Source organism: Peromyscus californicus, unplaced genomic scaffold (assembly GCF_007827085.1).
Source record: "Peromyscus californicus insignis strain IS unplaced genomic scaffold, ASM782708v3 Scaffold_4__1_contigs__length_199733344, whole genome shotgun sequence".
Taxonomy (NCBI): domain Eukaryota; kingdom Metazoa; phylum Chordata; class Mammalia; order Rodentia; family Cricetidae; genus Peromyscus; species Peromyscus californicus.
In genome coordinates this window covers 101,457,572-101,478,956 of record NW_026294562.1, presented here as the reverse complement: position 1 = coordinate 101,478,956, position 21,385 = coordinate 101,457,572, and the positions used below count along the sequence as shown (strand labels likewise).

At 38.5% G+C, this 21,385-nt stretch overlaps 1 protein-coding gene across 3 annotated transcripts in view; it reads left to right on the top strand.

The window, feature by feature from the left end:
* Fchsd2 (FCH and double SH3 domains 2) overlaps window positions 1-21,385 on the top strand; it is a 210,499-nt gene that overhangs the window by 143,056 nt on the left and 46,058 nt on the right. For all 3 annotated transcript variants that reach the window (XM_052714083.1, XM_052714084.1, XM_052714085.1), the window contains one exon: window positions 17,956-18,078. In XM_052714083.1, coding sequence (XP_052570043.1) covers window positions 17,956-18,078 — 123 coding nt within the window. The remainder of the gene's footprint in view (window positions 1-17,955; window positions 18,079-21,385) is intronic.

Below are 21,385 nucleotides of genomic sequence, written 5' to 3'. Positions count from 1 at the left end.
TCATTTTGTAGTTCATAGGGTTCACAGCTAGGTGAGATTACTGATGCTTTTTCTCCTCCAGCTGCCTACATTGTACCTTCCAGCAGTTAGCAAACACTAAGGAAGTTTCTATTTCTAGCTCAGTTCCAGCTTGCTTTCCCTGTGTCTTGCAACCAAAATATGTGGTGTCTTCAACAATAAGCTCTTAGCCTCTAGTTCTTTGGGGCAACCAAGAAGACTGACAAGAGCCTCTGCTATGTTAGGGACCTCTGTGACCTCTCTGACCAATACCTTTACAGAGGTATCCCATACCTGGCACAGGGAACTTTGCTTAGTAACTCACTGCTTCTAGGAGTTACTAGCCTTGTAGACTGTCTCTTTTCAATCTGTCTGTTGTATTTTTTAATTTGGTTTCATGGTCGTTTCTGTATTTTGTGTACTCCTTTTTTTTTTTTAGTTAACATCTCCACTAAATTTGACTTTTTTCTAGGTCCAAGAATTTATGAAGTCTCTTCAGTTTTTAGTATATATAGACATCAGCTGATAACTTACTAATTTTTTAAGAGTCTTATGACTTTTAGCTCTGGCTAACTTCTAACTCAACAATGATCTGCCTGCTCTGCTTCTTGAGTCCTAGTATTAAAGGCATACATCACTATACCTATCATTTTTATTACTAATTTTTATACTTCATTTCTTTTTTCCTAAATGTTACATTTAGTCATACCTCCACTACAACAAGACCTAATTCAATACCTAAACTTGAAAGCTTTTAAGTGTATATTTACTTTAGAAGACAGCTCTTCACCAGCATTCATTGCTCTCCGCTTCCTGACTGTGGATGCAATGTGACCAGCTGCCTCAGGCTTCTGTTGCCATGACTTCCCTGCCATGACAGGCTGTACCTTTGATCAAGCTGTAATAAAACCTTCACTTGATTGCAAAAGAAGAAGAAGAAGAAGAAGAAGAAGAAGAAGAAGAAGAAGAAGAAGAAGAAGAAGAAGAAGAAGAAGAAGAAGAAGACAGCTCTTTGCCAGGCTTAAGAAGCTACCACTTACACCAGTATTGCAGAGAAAATTGGTCATGGGAGCTTGTATTCTGGATTTTGGTACGGGTTTTTGTCTGTCATCTTTTAGGAAGAGCACATGAGTTTTCTTTTTTATACCGTGTGTGTGTGTGTGTGTGTGTGTGTGTGTGTGTGTGTGTGTGTGTGTGTTGGTTTTTTTTGTTTTTGTTTTTGTTTTTTCGAGACAGGATTTCTCTGTGTAGTTTTGGTGTCTGTCCTGGATCTCGCTCTGTAGAGCAGGCTGGCCTTGAACTCACAGAGATCCACCTGCCTCTGCCTCCCGAGTGCTGGGATTAAAGGTATAGGCCACCACCACCCAGCTTCTGCTACTTGAAGTTAAACTCATTGTTAATTTCCTTCTTTGTAGTTTGGATTGTTTCAAAATAATGCTAATCCTAAAAATGAGTTTGGAGTCTGTACATTCCTGTTAGAATTATTTTTAGAGAATAGAATATTTTATAGAAATATTTTTATAGAATGACCTCTTTGTTTCTTGAGTCCTTGGTTGCCTTCTTGTATCTGTCTTTTGGGAGGTATAGCATTTATGTATACTTGAGATACCTTCCTTTCCAATGTATTTGCTTCTAAGATGACATTTGGTAGTACTTGTCTTGGATCTCTGTTCCCACCCACCATTCATCCTATTACAGACTGGCTTCCACTTCCACTGTGTCAATAAAGCCATTCTCAGCAGTGTTAGTAGTAGCACCTTTGTTGTCCTTTATCCTTATTACTCTTTACCTTACAGCAACACTTGCTACCACTCCCTTTTTCTCAGTCCTTCTCTTCTTTCTTCCTCCTCCCCACCCCCACCTCACTTCAGTAGTGTCTTTTATTTCTGGCTGGTCTTTCTCACTCACTAATGTAGTTGGAATAAAAAAATGAATAATATGAGATGGCATAACATTTTATAACAAAATAAAAAGCAATATCCTTTTTATTTTATTTTTTAAAAGATATATTTCCATTTGATCACCAAAAGAAAAATTTTGAAGTACAGGAAAAAAAACATAAAATCAAAGTAAATCCCACTCTGCGAAAGTTCAGTAACCATTGTCACTTTGGTGAGTTCTTTCTAGATGTGTATTTCATATATTATCTCAAAAATAATATCACTTCTTTTTCTCTTAAGTGCTCTGAGTTATTTCTGACTTTCAGCATACTTGAAAATACTATTTTCAGTCAGGGATGGTGTTGCACAGCACTCCACAGGCAGAGACAGGAGCATTGCTCTAAGTTCAAGGCCAGCATGGTCTACATAGTGAGTTCCAGACCAGCCATGGATGCACAAGACCCTGTCTCCAAAAAGATTTTAAGTATCTTTTCTTGATAACCACAAATTTTCTTAGCCCTTTCTGCTTTTATAAGTTTGAGGTGAACATCCTTTTCTAGAAATCTTGTACATGATGCAGTCTAGGGGTCTTGATCAGCTTTGTTTTTTCTGCCAGTTAAAGAATTATAAGTCAGGAAAAATCTGAAATGCAACCAGTGCAGCTTAGAAATCTCAAACATGAAGACAGAATCGGCATTCGGGAATGAGGAAACACACAGAGAAAAGACCCTCTGCAAAGCAGAGGACCAGTCTCTAGTGGAGTGCTGGTGGCTATAAAGCCTTTGGGGAGCTTCCTCCCTAACTTAGAGTTAGTCATTTTGAAGAAAGCTAGGATGGTTGATTGTCTCAGAACTGGTGTGTGGATGTCCTGAGCATGCCATGAGCTTTTTGCGCCAGTCCCTCAGCAGAGGGCCTGCAAGCCTTTGTTTTAAGCTGTTAGACTTTTGTCCCAAGTCAAGAGGATGAGAAAGAAGCTGACCATCTTGGAAATTCACCACCTTTATTACTTAGCCATGACTCCTCTCCCTATTTGTCTGCCTGCTAGGGGGTCTAACTCCTAGTCTCTCATACACTTTGTTAGTAATTTTCTTTTTAAATCTTTTTTTTTTTTTGTCTGCATGTATGTCTGATGCCAGAAGAGGACACCAGATCTCATTACGCATGGTTGTGAGCCACCATGTGGTTGCTAGGAATTGAACTCAGGGCCTTTGGAAGACCAGCCAGTGCTCTTAACCTCTGAGCCATCTCTCCAGCCCGCATTAGTAATTTTTTAAAAGGTATCTTTAAGAAATTAATTTCCTGGTCAAAAACATTGTTAATTCTTTACTTGTAAACTGACCAGTTGACTGCTGGAAGACACTATCAGTTTACACTTCTCAAAGCAGTACATGTCAGTGCCTGTCACCGCACCTGTGTCAACTGTGTTTCAAGCCTGCCATGACAGCGCACACCTCTAATCCTAGCACTTGAGGGGCAGAGGCAGACAGATCACTATGAATTTGAGGCCAGCTAGGTCTACATCCAGTCAAGGCTATATAGTAAGAGACTGTCAAATAAACAAAACACCACACACACACACACCCAAAAAAAAAACAAAAAAAAAAAAACAAAAAAAAAAACAAACAAAACAAAAAAAACTTTGAAAACAAACAAAAACTGTCCTTGTGTTTTCTAATTAAATAAATATAAATTTGGACAATTTAGATGAATGTAGACTTTTTCTTTCTCTTCCTGTTATAGTGATCTTCCTCCCTTTGCCTCCTCCAAACGTTTGCATTATAAGTGTTCACTACCATCCTTTTCTTGAACTATTCTTTTTAAATTTTTTTACTTTTATGTGTGTATTTTCTGCCTGCATGTATGATGTGTGCATGCAACCCTTGTGAAGGCCAGAAGAGGGTGTCACATCCCTTGGGACTAGAGTTATAGCCAGTTGTGAGCCACCATGTGGGTGCTGGAAGTCAAACCTAAGTCCTCTGGAGGAGGAGGAGCTGTGTTCTAAACCATTAAGCCATCTCTTCAGCCCCTAAACTATTCTTAAGATTTGCTATTTATTTTTTTGTTTGCTATTAAAATGAACATTTTTATTTTTGTGTTAAAACAACTCTGACCATTTATGAGTTGAAGGTAAAAAGGACTCATTTAAAAATAAAAGTTAAATATCATAGAATCGGGGTCTATATATATTCATCTCTCCATCACTTTTCATTAGTCAGCTTTTAGTATCTGAATAAGTCTGCAAACCCTTCAGAAGAAATGAAGTGATAATTGTAGATACTTGAAACTTTAAGGAAGTCAAACTTAATAATTTTAAGGCCATTTCTTAGAAAGCTATTGAAACATGATCTAATAATGAGGGGCGGGTTGGGCTGCTAGGAGAATGGACCTTGGTTTCTTGACCTTCCTTCTTAAATGTCTTTTCAAAAAAAAAGCTTAAATATTGCTTGGTTCAGCAGAAGTGTTATTGGAATTGACTTCAGTGTAGACTTCTGTTTACAGTAAGGAAAGCCAAATTCTTTTTTTCAAAGACTCTTTTCTATTTGAAAGGTTCACTATTCTGAATAACTATCAAAAAAGTATAATTTGGCTACAGTATTGCCCTTTGAAAATTACCTACTTTATCAGCTCAGTAGCTCAGAATCAGAGTCAGTTTTTATTTGTTTGTTTGTTTGTTTGTTTTTGTTTTTTGGTTTTTCAGGAAAGGGTTTCTCTGTGTAGCCCTGGCTGTCTTTAGTTGCTCTGTAGACCAGACTGGCCTCCAACTCACAGATCTGTCTGCCTCTGCCTCCAAAGTGCTGGGATCAAAGGCGTGTGCTATCACTGCCAGTTTTTATTAAATATAAAGACCAAAAACTTTGGTGGCTCTAAGCTTATTATATTTTTTACAGAAATGGTTTATAGAAATAATTTTCTTCATTGTGATGATTCACCCCTCTAATTCCAGTACTAAGGAGGCTGAAACAGGAGGATTTTTGTGAGTTTAAAAAGTAGCCTGTCATCATGAGGTTTGCAGACAAATGGATGGATCTAGAAAAAATCATCCTGAGTGAGGTAACCCAGACTCAGAAAGACAAACATGGTATGTACTCACTCATAGCAGGATACTAGACATGAAACAAGGATGACTTGTCTGCTACTCACATCACCAGGGAGGCTACCCGGAAAACAGGACCCCAAGAAAGACACAGGGATCGCCCAATGACAGAGAAATGGAATGAGATCTACATGAACAGCCTGGACATGAGTGGGGGTAATGAAAGGCGAGGGTCGAGGGAAAGAGAGCTTGGGTGAGCGGGAGATCCCAGCTGGATCAACAACAGAGAGGGAGAACAAGGAATAGGAGACCATGGTAAATGAAGACCACATGAGAACAGGAAGAAGCAAAGTGCTAGAGAGGCCCACAGAAATCCACAAAGATACCCACACAACAGACTGCCGGCAATGGTCGAGAGACAGCCCGAACTGACTTACTCTGGGGATGGGATGGCCAAACACCCTAATTGTTGTGCTAGAAACCTCATCCAACTACTGAGGGATCTGGATGCAGAGATCCATGACTAGGCCCTGGGTGGATCTCTGGGAGTCCAATCAACGAGAATGAGGAGGGTTTATATGAGCGAGAATTGTTGAGACCAAGGTTGGATAAAGCACAGGGACAAATAGCCAAATGAATGGAAACACATGAACTATGAACCAATGGCTGAGGGGTCCACACTGGATCAGGCCCTCCGAATGGGTGAGACAGTTGATTGGCTTGATCTGTTTGGGAGGCATCCAGGCAGTGGGACCAGATCTTGTGCTTATTGCATGAGTTGGCTGTTTGAAACCTAGGGCCTATGCAGGATTGTTTGGCTCGGCCTGGGAGGAGGGTACTAGACCTACCTGGACTGAGTCTACCAGGTTGACCTCAGTCTGTGGGGAAGGCTTTGCCCTGGAGGAGATGGGAATGGGGGGGGGGGGCGTTGGGGGGAAGGTGAGGGGGACGGGAGGGGGGAGAACAAGGGAATCCGTGACCGATATGTAGAACTGAATTATATTGCAAAATAAATTAAAATAAATTAAAAAAAAAAAAAGGTAGCCTGTGCTGCATAGTGAGTAGTGGGCTAGCCTTGGCTACAAAGTAAGACCTCTCAATTTTTTAAAATTACTATAGACGATAATTCAAAGGCTATTTAAAAACCTAAATTGATTTACTAGGGTGGAGGAAGATCAAAACAATAAGGAAATCAGTCTTAATGCTAACTTTAATAACTACTGACTTTAGTCATTAAGAGCTGAAGCATTTTGTGAGCAAAAATGATGTTTAGTGCAGTCTTGAATGACTCTGAACACACAACTCCTTCCCATGTTCTTTGGGTAGAATGTGTGTGAAAGGTGACCCTCTGATGATAAACCTGTAGAGTCTCCCCTTCACCTGCTCGAAGATTCCTAAACTGCTCCAGCTAATAGGATGCTATGACCTCTTTGTCCTTCTTCCACTCTAGCAGAGAATGTCTTGTAAGTCTGCAACTTGTTTTGCTGGCTAAGGGCACACTTTGACACTTGTTGAGTACAAGATACATGGCATCGTGTTTGTGTCTTTCTACTTTCTCACTTCTTCAAGCCATGTCAGGTTGCTTAGACTTCTAAGTACAGCCTGTACTATGCTGACACCCGAATTCCAATACAAATCTTGGAATTGTGAATCTTCCATGTTCTAAACCCATTTTACTTCTTTAGCTCTACCTTCTGTACTCTTGTTTTACTAGATGACTAAATTATGTCATTGAGGACACTGGGGTATATTTTCTTTACCTGGGATGCTCTCTTTCTATCTCAATTCATGCAACACTTGAATCTTTGCTCAAGATACTATAAATAAATAAATAAATAAATAAATAAATAAATAAATAAAGCCAAGATTAGTTTTATTTCCCTTACTATTTATTTGCAGTATTCATCCTTGCTTCATTCTATAATTTGTATTAACACTTTGTATTTAACTACCTTAGATATTTTTCCATTTTTCTGTGATACCTAGCATAAGCCACATAATGACATAGCTTGAAGAAGTGAGAAAGTTTCGAAGATATAGACAGGAAGAGCTTATGATAAATGCTTAGGAGGGTAAGCATCAGTATCAGGCTTGGAAAGACCCAAACATGATGCCATGTACCTTGTATTCTCCACTACAAGTGTTAGGGTGTAGCTACAGCCAGCAAAACAAGACATTACAAATTCTGAATCTCTGACCTGAAGTACTGAGGACCAGCTCCAGGCTTTGAGAGTTTTTCATATTTTAGAACATTTTTATGGTTGAGCATCCCTAATCTAGAAATGTAAATTTTGTTAAAATACACAACTTTTTGAGAATCATAGAACAGAATAGCTTCAGATTTCAATGTTTTTGAGGTTTTGTGTTAATCAGACTTTCTTTTCACTATGATAAAAATACTAGATACAAAAAACTTCAAAGGGGAAGAAAGATGTATTTTGGATCATGGTTTCAGAGCTGTCATTCCATCTCTATGGAGAGGACATGATGAAGCCCAGCAATTCACAGCATAGGGACCAGGAAGCAGAGAAAGTGGAAGGGACCCAGAACCAGGTAGAACCTGCCAAAGACTGTTTTCTGGCCTACTTCCTTCAGCTAGGCCCTTCCTCCCAAACTTCTCTCCAGCTCCTAAAGTAGTGACATTCGCTAGAGACCAAACATTCAACACATAAGACTGTAGAAGACATTTGATATTCAAACCATAACATTTGCATTATAGATACTTGGATTAGGGATGCAGAACTGTACTAAGCACACTCAGGCATCATTTCCTCCAGAAAAATAATCTTAAACATCATGTTTGTCTAGATGCCTCTCTTCTGTCACCCTGTGTAATTAAAGTTATCCTGTTTTAGGCTTATTTCCAGTGCTTGGTTAATTTCTCACAGTTATGTATTGAAAACACACATACAAACCCAATCTCACACCTTAACATAGTTCTTAACACAGAACAAGTTCTCAAGAAATATTCTGTTGAACTATTGAATATAATTATTTTATCATTATGAGTCCCAGCCCCTCCTTTTCATAGTACTACAGATTACAGAGATAAGGCAGGCATGAAGAAATCTAGCTGTCATATGTGAGTATATTTACCTAAAATTGTTCCTGTCAGAAGCTGCTATGGGGCTGAAAAGGATCAGACCATATTTGGTACCACCACTAGTTGTCTGGGAAGAAAGCAAAGAAAATATGTAAAAGAAACAGACTATTTCCTTTCCATTAGTGTCTCATATGTCTTAAGAAATTTGTTTTAATTCTGCCATAATATGTCAATGTAAAGAACATTCAGATTACCAACATCTGTAATACTGCTTTATGAACAAAGCTTTGTATTCTTCATGCTAAATAATTTCTGATATTTCAGTACTTTAGTGTCAAAAATACATACAAAATGCAGCATTTGGATAATACAGCCAAAAAATAAATATGAGAATTTTCTGATCAAATTAGAATGTCAAGAATTCTTGTTTGTATCAGTTCTGTGTTAGGTTTATCTAGTTTAGACAGCTGCAGATCTGAACTGCTGCCTAGAAGTAGTTCTCAATCAGGCCTCTGTAATGTATGCTTCCAAATATGCAGCTATGGCCAGGTCTTCACTTCCTTGTGGTGATCAGGAGCACTGCTAAGAAAGAGCTCCTCTTTGCTACTGAGGTGGTTTGCTTGTTAAGCAGAAATCTGGTGTTTAAATGTTCAGTTTTTAACAAAAAGGTTTTGAGACTTGAAAAGAAGCATGAATGGGTGGCCCATACACAGGAGGAAAGGAGTCAATAAAGAATGTTGGGCCAGTGAGATGGCTCAGTGGGCAAGGGCCCTTGCAGCCAACATTGATGACCTCAGAACCCACATGATGAGAAAACCAACTGCTGCAAGTTGATTATTGACCTTCATATGTACATTATAGTATGTGTACCCACAATAATAAATAAATAAATAGATAAATAAATAAATAAGAGAATGTTTTTAAGTAAAAAAAAAAAAAAAAGGTTGCCAGGCAGTGTTGACAAACACCTTTAATCCCAGCACTCGGGAGGCAGAGGCTGGTGAATCTTTGTAAGTTTGAAACCAGCCTAGTTTACAGGGTGAGTTTTAGAACAGGCTCCACAGCTACACAGAGAAACCCTGTCCTGAAAAACAAAAAAGAAAAAGAAATCCCCAGCCTGGCTGTGGTGGTACATGCCTTTATTCCCAGTAGTGGGGAGGCAGAGGTAGCTGGATCTTTGTGAGTTCAAGGCCAGCCTGTCTACAGAGTAAGTTCCACGACAGATAGGACTACATAGAGAAACTGTCTCAGAAAAAAAAGAAAGAAAGAAATAAGGAAAGAAAGAAAGAAAGAAAGAAAGAAAGAAAGAAAGAAAGAAAAAGGAAAAAAAGAGGAAGGAAATTTAAGTCCAAGTCTAGCCTCAGTTGCATATCATGTTCAAGACCAACCTTGATTACATGAAATTTGTTTCAAAAATCAAAAAGAAGTCAGTGCATAAAATAATAATTTTAAAACACTGTGATGTTTTATAACATAGAGATATTTTTGCACAGCAGTAATTGCTTGTCAGAGAGGGGAGAAAAATGGAGCAATACAGGAGCAATGCTGCTGTATATTATGCTGTATTAATCTAAACCATATCGTTTTGAAATAAAATGCTACTTTTTGTAGCTAGAGTTTTCCTGCCTGGCCCACAGTCAGGACAAATCTCTCTCACCCGCCAGTCTCACAGCCACTCAGACCCGACCAAGTAAACACAGAGACTTATATTGGTTACAAACTGTATGGCCGTGGCAAGCTTCTTGCTAACTGTTCTTACAGCTTAAATTAATCCGTTTTCATTAATCTATACCTTGTCAAATGGCTCGTGGCTTACCGGCATCTTCACATGCTGTTTGTCATCATGGTGGCTGGCAGTGTCTCTCTCTCAGTCTTCCACTTCCCAGCTTTATTCTCCTCCTTGTCCCGCCTATACTTCCTGCCTAGCCAATGGCCAATCGGTGTTTTATTTATTGACCAATCAGAGCAACACATTTGACATACAGAACATCCCACAGCAACTTTTAACCTCCAGACTCATGCTACAAACATCATTCCTAAAAAACATTGTGAAAGAAACTGTAATTAAAATGATGCATAAAAATACCTCTTGCTTTTTTGGTTTTTCAAGACAGGTTTTCTGTGTACCCCTGGCTATCCTAGAACTCACTATGTAGACCCAGCTGGCCTCAAACTCACAGAGATCCACCTCCCCAGGGCTGGTAAAAATACCTTTTAGCAGACTCCATGAGAAGCTATTTTTTTTCTGTTTTTCTTTTCTTTTCTTTTTTTGTAATTTTTTGATATAGGCTTTCTCTGTGTAGCTTTGCACCTTTTCTGGAACTCACTCTGTAGCCCAGGCGGGCCTCGAACTCACAGAGATCCTCCTGCCTCTGCCTCCCAAGTGCTGGGATTAATGGCTCACGCCACCACCACCTGGCTTATTATTTCATTTTATATTGGAATGGTATTGCTAGGAAGTGGTGGAAATGGGATTTGAATGCAAGTGTATATGGTTGGAGACTTGCTCTTGGCTCATATTGCAGAAACCCTGCAACTTAAGTCTTCCAGGAGTGCAGCACACTCATAAGCAGGTGGCCATAGTAGTTTGCAAACCTCTCTCAGCCTGACTTCTCTTCATACCAGTAGGTACTTGATTGGATGCCACAAACTTTAGAAAAGCAGAAAGACTTTCCCTTGCTACGCTTTGTAATTCAGACAAAAGTATTTTGTTTACTTCCTTTTTACAGAACCTAAAGTAACTCAGAGCTTTTAGTAAGATGACCAAGTATAAAACTAAATAGGCTGTTTTTTTTTCTAATATTTATTTATTTATTATGTATACAACATTCTGCCGCCATGTATGTCTGCACACCAGACGAGGGCACCAGATCTCATTACAGATGGTTGTGAGTCACCATGTGGTTGCTGAGAATTGAACTCAGGACCTCTGGAAGAGCAGCCAGTACTCTTAACCTCTGAGCCATCTCTCCAGCCCCTAGATAAGGTGTTTCTAATTTTACTTCTTTTTTTGTTGTTGTTTATTTATTTTTTATTTTTGGTTTTTCGAGACAAGGTTTCTCTGTGTAGCTTTGGTACATGTCCTGAATCTTGCTCTGTAGACCAGGCTGGCCTCGAACTCACAGAGATCCGCCTGGCTCTGCCTCCCGAGTGCTGGGATTAAAGGCGTGCGCCACCACTGCCCGGCCTTTATTTCATATTGATTGACAAATTGAGTCATGGGTTAAAATATTAACACTTAAGAAATGCTGCCTAGGACTTGCCTTGGTTCCTTTAGGTTTATAAAAACCCATTTTTTTCTTTACTGGTACAATTTGGGACTTCTAAAAAAGATAAAAGCAAGTTGGCAATCGTATCTTCTTCCATAATCAGCAGAGGACTTAAGGATTTCGTGATTTAGTTTTAAGACCGCTCACATTTATCATCTTGATATTTGTTTCCTTGACTTTCACCCAGCACTATTTTAGAAATGCCCGCTGCTCTCAGAAAGAGAGGAGAGTTTGTTTTTCTAACTGTGTGGAGGAAGATCTCAGCATAATGCTGAGTATAGAATCTGACCTTCCTGAATCTAAATAAGGAGGCCACTGTTTAAAGTTCTCTCTTGAGGGGAAATTACATCAAATGCTTAGAAAAATGACATGGTATTTTTCTCCTAATTCCTAGCTCATCATGATTTTCCACTTTGAGCAATTTCCAGGAAATTTATGCTTTTCCTGTAAAGTGATACTGAGTAGAGGACCCTAGAGTTCCAAGTTTCTGAAGTTGCCTTTAGGATGTCCCCTTTTTTCCATCCTATTTTGAATACTTGTCCTTATGAACTTGGAACCCCTACTCGTGATTTTAGAGATCGTGAAGATAGGATGAGTAAAGAAGCCAGGAAGAATATGTAGAAAAACATTTCCGTTTATTCTGTAGCTAGCTGCAAAGAAACAGCTGCTTGAAGACATTCAGATTCAGTTTGTTGTTTTAATGCTGTTGAACCAACCATTCAAATGTGCTGATTAAAGGCCTTATGGTTCCTCAATTTGGGTATTTCAGAATTCTTTTCTTCAATACTTGTATTAAGGGGCTGGAGAGTTGGTCCAACAGCTAAGAGCACTTGTTGAACTTACAGAGGACCTGGGATCAATTCCCAGCACCTTCATGGTGACTTACAACTGTCTGTAATTTCAGTCCCAGGAGTTCTGTCACCCTCTTCTGATCTCCATGGGCACTGGGCATGCACATGCTACACATGCATACATACAGCCAAAACACTCATATGCATAAAATAATTTTAAAAGCTTTTAAAATTTTTGTATTAAATAATAGGTTTTCTGTAATGAAATAATAGATTTCTCTGCAGACTCAGTAAGCCAGATCATGAGAACACAGGAAGAAGCAAAGTGCTAGAGAGGCCCACAGAAATCCACAAAGATACCCCCACCACAGACTGCTGGCAATGGTCGAGAGACAGCCCGAACTGACCTACTCTGGTGATGGGATGGCCAAACACCCTAATTGTTGTGCTAGAAACCTCATCCAACTACTGAGGGATCTGGATGCAGAGATCCATGACTAGGCCCTGGGTGGATCTCTGGGAGTCCAATCAACGAGAATGAGAAGGGTTTATATGAGCGAGAATTGTTGAGACCAAGGTTGGATAAAGCACAGGGACAAATAGCCAAATGAATGGAAACACATGAACTATGAACCAATGGCTGAGGGGTCCACACTGGATCAGGCCCTCCGAATGGGTGAGACAGTTGATTGGCTTGATCTGTTTGGGAGGCATCCAGGCAGTGGGACCAGATCTTGTGCTCATTGCATGAGTTGGCTGTTTGAAACCTGGGGCCTATGCAGGATTGTTTGGCTTGGCCTGGGAGGAGGGTACTAGACCTACCTGGACTGAGTCTACCAGGTTGACCTCAGTCTGTGGGGAAGGCTTTGCCCTGGAGGAGATGGGAAGGGGGGGGGGGGGGGGGGGCGTTGGGGGGAAGGTGAGGGGGACGGGAGGGGGGAGAACAAGGGAATCCGTGACCGATATGTAGAACTGAATTGTATTGCAAAATAAAATAAATTTAAAAAAAAAAAAAAAAAAAAGGAAAAAAAAAAAACAAATTGAAAAAGCAAAAGAACAGATTTATTTGAGCAAAGCAACTCCTGCGTGAGCCCTCCTGTTCCTGAGATTGGGCAGGAGCTTATATACCCTGTAGGTGAGGAGTGATGACGTGTCTGCCACAAGCTGGGTTTGTGCCCAAGTATGGTCAAAAGCTGACCACTTTAGGAAGGGTCTTGGTAGTGGTACCCCACCTGACCCCAACTTTTCTATGTGTATCTGTGTGTCTGTCTTTTCTTCATTCCCTCACTATCCCTAGTCACGGTTCCAGGACTCAAGGCACAAGGATCTCAGCAATCTGCTATAAGGCTTTTGCTCTGTTTAGTTGAAAAGAAACAAAAATATAGGAAGGCAAAGTACTTTATACAATCAATTATCTATGCAAATCAAGGTTTTTCTTATAATGTAACTAAAAGACACAGTTTGGAATATGGCTGATATGAACTACAGTTATTATTTTGTAATGATAGAAGGAAAAAGGAAGGCTAAGTTTTATATGTTTTATTTGGTGTACACACACACACACACACCCTTTTTTTTAAGTTTGGAACTACTTTATTATATGATGTGTAAACTCTATTGCTTCTCTTTTGCTAATGTTTATACCATCAAGCTTTTAGGTCATGAGGATCAATGTGGATTCATCCATATTTTTAAACTTGTAGATTCTGATCCAATACATTGTTTGTCAAACAGATTTTTGCTAAATGCCAGTATGTCAGGCTCATACTTGACACTCAAGATTCAGTGCTAAACAGGCTGACCTGGCCCCTCCTGTTCAAGAATCAAAGGAAAGACAGACAAGTGTCATAAACACAAGGTTATATCATGAGATAAAATGATAAGAAACATCTAGAGTTCATGGTAATCAAGAGAAGTTCTTACAGATGAATAATGAATAAAAAGAAGTGGTCCAAAGGCATGTGTAAAAACTCAGAGGCAAAAGAATAGTACTGGTAGAGCCAAAAGACGCATGGTTTAGGGAAACTATGGCTACAAAGGGAAATGGGGAATGGGTGAGTGAAAATGGGCAGACGTAATCAAGTCTAAAGTCTAGATCATGCAGTCGATGGTAAAGTTTAAAACAAACAAAACTTTCTCCTGAAGGTAATGCATAGCTAATGAACAGTGTTGAACAGTCATATAAAGTATGCAGTTCAGAAATATCCTCCCAGCTACAGTGTGAAATGGATTGGCAGGGCCAGGCATGGTAACATACCTTTAATTCAAGTACTCCAGAAACAGAGTCAGGCAGATCTCTGAGTTTGGGGCCAGCTTAGTCTTCATAGTGAGTTTCAGGCCAGCCACAGCTACAGAATAAGATCTTGCAAAGAAAGTAAAAGAAAAAAGAAAGAAAAGGATTGACAGAAACAACTGGATATAGGAAATTGTTGGGTAAAGCCAGATAAGAAATAACAAAAGGACTTTGACGACTAACAATGTAGTTTTGTGTTAAAGTGTGTTTGCATGAATGAAGTGCAAAGGTTTGATCCCTAGCACTGCTGAAATTAATTAACTTTTAAAGGCTTTGATTTCTTTTCTTTCCTGCTTCCTAGTAATAGTACTCATGTAGCTAGCATAGTGCCTAAGTACAGTTGACACTCAGTAGCAAGATCGTTCAGACTACATGGGAATTTAGTTGGCCTTAAAATGCATGCCTTGTTCATGACACCTATATTATTATGTATTGTATATAAGTAAGATGTTTTGAGTGGTTTCTTGCAAACAAGATTATTATTTCTAAGTTAAAAACTTCATATTGGAGGATATATATCTTTTTTTAGAACAAGTTCATCAAAGTCATGATTGAAGGTAGAAATTTTTATTCCCCAACTCACCACACCATAGTGTCTGATAATGTTCATAACTACATGAAGATAATATATTTAAGGCATTTGCAGTGCTGGGGTTTATAGTACTCAACGGTGCCATCTAGTGATGAAAGATGGACAATTCGGCATTATTGTTTTTTAATAAAGTTTTATTTTTCCAGATGTACAGTTGATTGAACCTGTTCATGCATCATCACCAGAAGCTAGGCCATCTACACCCTTTGTGTTTCTGGTGTAAATTACTTGGGCTCTGCTTTGAAACCAGCTTGCTAAGTCCTTTACTAAATAGCTCTTGAAGGGCTGCCCTGGCTAAGGAACCACAAATCTTCAGTCCATAGGAGACCACAACTGGAGTAATTAGCTTATAGTTGGGGACTTCCTTACAAAGTTTGTCGTATGTAGCTTTGTCAAAAAGGACTAGATTGTTGAGCTTGTCCCAAACTTTACCTTTGGACCACTTCTTTTTGGCCTTGCCACCAGACTTATCTACTGGATCTTTGTCTTTTTTGTCTTTCTGGCATCTTTCTGGTCATCCTCAGGTGACATGATGAAGCTCGGAAAGTGGCAACAACCACTCACAATTCAGCATTACTACTCAATGCTTTGGGAACAGGTTTGGTGGGGTATTGTTGTTGTTGTTGTTTTGTCAATTTTATATTAAAAGCTTAATGTAGTAGCCAAGCACAAAACACAGAAAGAACTAACTATAAAACTTCTGTAGACAATTCTTATAAATAACACTAACACATAAGGAATAAAAGAAAAACCAGCAATGTTAGTGATATCAAAATTAAGCTCTGACTGTTCTGGAACCCAATCTGTAGACCAGGCTCTCGAACTCAGAGAACTGCCTGCCTTTACCTGAGATTAAAGGTGCTTGCCACCACTGACTGGCTTAAAAATGTATCTTTCAAAAAGATGCTTGAAAAAGTAAAAAGGCAGCCCACAAAATGAGGGGACATATTTTCAAAACTCTGTATCTACAATATATAAAGAATTCTTGCAACTTGAAATTTGAAAGATACCCCAACTAAAAATTATGAGTCAGAGGCTGGAGAGATATCTCAGTTGGTAGAGAACTTGGCCATCAGTCACAAAGCTCTGGGTTCAATGCCCATTACTGCATAATCCCTGGTGGAAGCAGAAGGGTCAGAAGCTGAGGTTGGGCCAGTGAGATGGTTCAGTGGGTAGAGGCACTTGTATGCAGGCCTGACAATCTGAAGTTGATCCCCAGATCCCAGAAAACTAGCAGGAAAAATCAGAATTATCTTCTGACTGTCTCACATAAACCATGGCACATGGTGTGTCTTCTCTCTAGATAAATAAATAAGTAAGTAAATGACTTTTTTTTTTTTTTTTGGTTTTTCGAGACAGGGTTTCTCTGGGTAGTTTTGAGCCTTTCCTGGAACTTACTTTTGTAGAACAGGCTGGCCTCGAACTCACAGAGATCTACCTGCCTCTGCCTTCCGAGTGCGGGGATTAAAGTCGTGGGCCACCACCGCCGGACTAGGCTTTTTTTTTTTTTTTTTTTTTTTTAAGTTCAAGGTCATTTCCAGTTGCATACCAATTTCAAGTGTTCAAGTGGTACTACAGGAGACCTGGGTTCAGTTCCTAGCCCCTACATGGTGGCTTACAACCATCTGTAACTACAGTCAATCTAACATTCTCTTCTGACTGCCCTGAACACTGCACAGGTGTGATGTTCAGACATACATTCAGGCAAACACTCATACACATAAACTAATAAATAAAATCTCAACAACAACACCATTAAAAAATACAAAGCAGAATACATACACACAAAAATAGGTCGTGGCGAGGATATAGAGAAATTAGAATCTTCCTGTATTGCTAGTTGGTAAGGTACAGCACAGTGGAAAACAAAGTTGCCATATGGCCAAAGACAGTTCTCCTCCTGTGTGTATCCTCAAAGAACTAGAAGCAGATACCAAAGTTGAAATCAAGGTAAAAGTGAAACTCCAAAACCAAAGTTTTTTGGAAATAATAAAAAAATAATATTGAAATCCAGAACACTTACACACATGCTAAACTGACCTCGAGAATATATTGGAAGCAAGGGAAAGGTTGGCGGTTTTTGTTGGCAAAGAAGTGTACTCAAGCCATTATTAAGAAAGTTCACGGGCACTGTTTGAGAGAGCTGATGAGCTCTGATTGGAGAGAGCAGCAGTCACTGTGCACAGAGCTAGCTATGCATAGTCCAGTTCTATCAGTTGATGAGAAGAAAAAATACAGACTTAAAAGATAAGGCTGCTGTTTTGATGGGTTGGAATGATAGGAAAGTTCTTGGAATGGTTGTTGAGACCTGAGTGTTTTTCTCTTCGGCTTCTGTTTTAGATGTACCTGTGACAGGAATGTTTTCTATGTAGATAATCGAACAAAAACGTGCATAAATGTTCATGACATTTTATGTTTTCTCTCAGATTGCTCTGTAGAAGATATATACAAAACTCTAATTCTACCAATAATGGATGAGAAAAATGGAGAAGATTAATATTTATTATGTATCATTTCCAGGTTCTGTGCCTGGATTCTTTCTTTTGATTATTCCATGTAAAATTCCTACACCTCATTGTCATTAAGTGTCCACAGAGGCAGATAAGCAAAGATCAGAACCTAGGTGTTTTTGTTTCCAAAATGTTCTTTTCTTTTCTTTTTTTTTTTTGGTTTTTCGAGACAGGGTTTCTCTGTGTAACTTTGCGCCTTTCCTGGAACTCACTTGGTAGTCCAGGCTGGCCTTGAACTCATTGAGATCCGCCTGGCTCTGCCTCCCGAGTGCTGGGATTAAAGGTGTGCGCCACCACCGCCTGGCAGAATGTTCTATTTTTTTCATAAGCTTTAGTAATATTAGAATTTCCCTTTGTTGGTTGCTATTCATTAAAGATTCAGCACTTCCCTAGTAACTGCTCACTGTTCTTAGGTAATAGTCTGTGTCTTTTGTCAGTTTCTTAATATATTTTTGCATTGAACATCCCTAATTTTCTTACAGACAAAGGAATTATGTGCCAAAGCTCTATCATAATTTTTGACTTCTATATATTCCTCTCTTTTAGGCTCTTGATGGAAATGTGTATGACCACCTCAAGGATTATTTAATAGCTTTCAGCCGGACCGAGCTAGAAACTTGCCAAGCTATACAGAACACATTCCAGTTTTTACTAGAAAACTCCAGCAAGGTAATGTGTCTTTAATGCATGGGTGGTATTGCCGTTTTAGAATCTAAAGTTTTTCATACTTTCAAAATGAAGATACCAGTTATAGTAGAAGAAGGTTTTAAAGGATGTGTTTCTGAAAAAAGTCTCCTTAACCAAGTGGGAGAATGTTCTGGATGAGTGGAGAAACTGTTGTCACAACCATGAATGAAAGGGGAGGTGATGTAACAGACTAGCTCAGACATCAGCCCCCTGCGATACGCTGCTATACGTATTACCTTTGAGAAGAATCAGTGAAGAATCTTATCTGTTCAATTCTGTTCAAATGACTCAGTCATTTGAGAGAACAAGGTTATGTATCAATGCAGAGAGTAAGAAAGATATACACAGGGAATGTAGCATTGGTAAGTGGTTTAAAAATAAAATTCTGTAGTGCCTTGGAGTTTGTTTTTAACAAATTAAATTCACTTTTTTAAAAGATTTATTTATTATGAGTGCTCTCTTTTCCTATAGTTCTGCATGACAGAAGAGGACATCAGATCCCATTATAGATGGTTCTAAACTACCATGTGGTTGCTGGGAATTGAACTCAGGACCTCGGGAAGAGCTACCAGTGTTCTTAACCACTGAGCCACCTCTCCTAGCGCTGAACTCACTTTCTTTTTTTTTTTTTTTTTTTTTTTCTGTTTTTGGGGTGGTGGGGAGGTGTTCAAGACAGGGTTTCTCTGTGTAGCTCTGGCTGTCCTGGAACTCACTCTGTAAACCAGGCTGGCCTTGAACTCACAGATCCGCCTGCCTCCTGAGTGCTGGGCTTAAAGGTGTGCACCAGCAGGCCAGCTCTAACTCACTTTCTATATGCTATCATTCTTTGATAATCTTTTCATTTAAAATATTGATCTGTTAATTTTGCCTATATGCCATGCTGAATATACATACTGAATTATACACACTGAAAGAAAATAAATATTGTTTTTCCTCAGAATCAGATAACTTAGTTTCTTTTTAGCAATAGTGAATCTCCTTTAGAAGATACAATGTTCCTGTCAATGTTACTTTCTTTCTGGAAAATGCATTATGATTATTTCCTGACTATGCATTTTAAAGTGTATACATTCTACTACCTAGATCTATGCCTTTAAAAGATCTAGCTCAATTCTTTTATTTTTTTATTTACTATTATTTATTTATTTTCAAGGAGAACGGGAACTGGCTAACGTATTTACAAACTGTTTAGGAATCACAAGATGAAATGAGAAGGGCACACAGATTCTTTATCCTAAACACCTCCTAATGCAAATATTCTTGTTTCAGTGTACCTGAGCTCCTGATTCTATGTTTTAATAAAAAAAAAAATTTAAAAAGCATTAAAATGGTGCTGGAGAGAAGGCTCAGCAGTTTAGGGCACTTGGTCTTGCAAAAGATCCAGGTTTAGATCCCAGCACCCATATGGTGGCTCCCTCCAGGAACAAGGAATCTAACACCACCTTTTGACCTCCATGGGCATCAGGCATGTACCATGTTGCACATAATACATACATACAGGCAAAACACTCATCCACATAAAGTTATATAAATTAATCTTCTTTAAAAACTTAAGGAAAAGCATTTAAGATGCTAAGTTGATATCAAATATAAACATTACTTTATGTTTATGTTTATAAAATGTATGATACTTTTAACATCTTGTTCTATGTCTATCCCCACACAGAACCCAATAAAAGATGTAAAAATAATAATAATGCGTAGAAAGAAGGATGGATGAATGAATGGTTACATTTTTGAAAGAAAAACAAGTAAAATAGTAATCGTAGAGTTGTGGTAATAAGTACCCAAGTGTTCATTGTGAAAAACTTTTTAGACTATTTATTGATTAATGCATTTATTTTTGAGACAGGGTCTCACTATGTAACTCTGACTGGCCTGGGACTTACTATGTAGACCAGGCTGTCCTTGAACTCACAGAGATCCACCTGCTTCTGCTTCTGAAGTGCGGGGATTAAATGTGAGCCCCACCCCACCTGGCCAGTTCTTTTTATTTTAATGTATATGTTTGAAATCATAAGGGAATGTTGGCGGAAAATGTCTATAGAAGCTTGTTGATTTTGTTGCTTCTACATAGCAATGGTTTTTAACTACTGAAAAAATTGTTTAGTAGTCAATTCAGGATTTCTGAATTTTCTTTCTCATTTTTCATTTTGTTTGTTTTTTTAGTATGTTTTAGCAGCTCTCATTTTCTTATATAGTTATCCATTTATCATATCTGGTGGCACATGTCTTTTAAGAGCTTGTCTGTCTTTTTGGCCATCTCCCTTGTTATTTGTTTGTACTTCATTTATTTTTGTGATACCAATCAGTTTTGTTAATTTTGCCAGAAATATGTTTTGTTCTGTTTTTCAGTGTTCGATTTCATCAATTGTTACCTTTCTCCAAAGTATTTCTTTCTATATTCCTTACTTTGTGTTCTTGCTATTTCTTGAAAAGCTTGTTTTTCTTATTTTTAATTACCTAAACACACACACACACACACACACACACACACACACACACACACACACACACACACAACTACTACTACTACACTCTGTAATATGAAGGAATGAAGGGCTTTTATTCTTCTTTCTACTCCATACGTTATTTAGAAGTGACTTTTGCATTTAGTGGGAATGTGGCAGGATGATGTTTTTCACTTCCAACCAACTAGAGACTATAATCTATTTTTATTCTAATTTTGTTAGAATAAAATTATTTGGCATAATTTTTTGAAACTTCTCTTTCAAAGGAAATGTTAAATTGGATACACTATTTTTAGTTTATAAAACATGTAGGCATGAAAACCAGCTAATACTATACATGTATTTGATTTTCTAGGCATTCTTAGTTTCTCTTACATTGTTTTATGGAAAGAAAGATAGATTGAGCCTGAGAGTGTGTTTCTCTCTGTCTCTGTTCTCTCTCTCTCTCTCTCTCTCTCTCTCTCTCTCTCTCTCTCTCTCTCTCTCTCTCATACACACACACACATATACACACACAGTACTTCCATTACTGTAGTGTTATTCTACTGTAATTTATTATCTCTCTATCTTATTATTTTTATTGAAAATATATTAAAAATTTATGAAATACTTTGGAGACAAAGAGGTAAGCTTTTCTTTTCTGCCTTCACTCATATGAGTCTCTCTCTCTGGGGGTGAGATATAAATGAGATGCTCTTATGTCAAGACTGAAAGTAGGAATAAAAATTCAATATGAATGATGTAGCTTGGAGATGTGCCCTGTTGTTGCAAGCAAGAAGTGTTCACACCTACAAGTTTTATACCATGTGCTCTTCTGT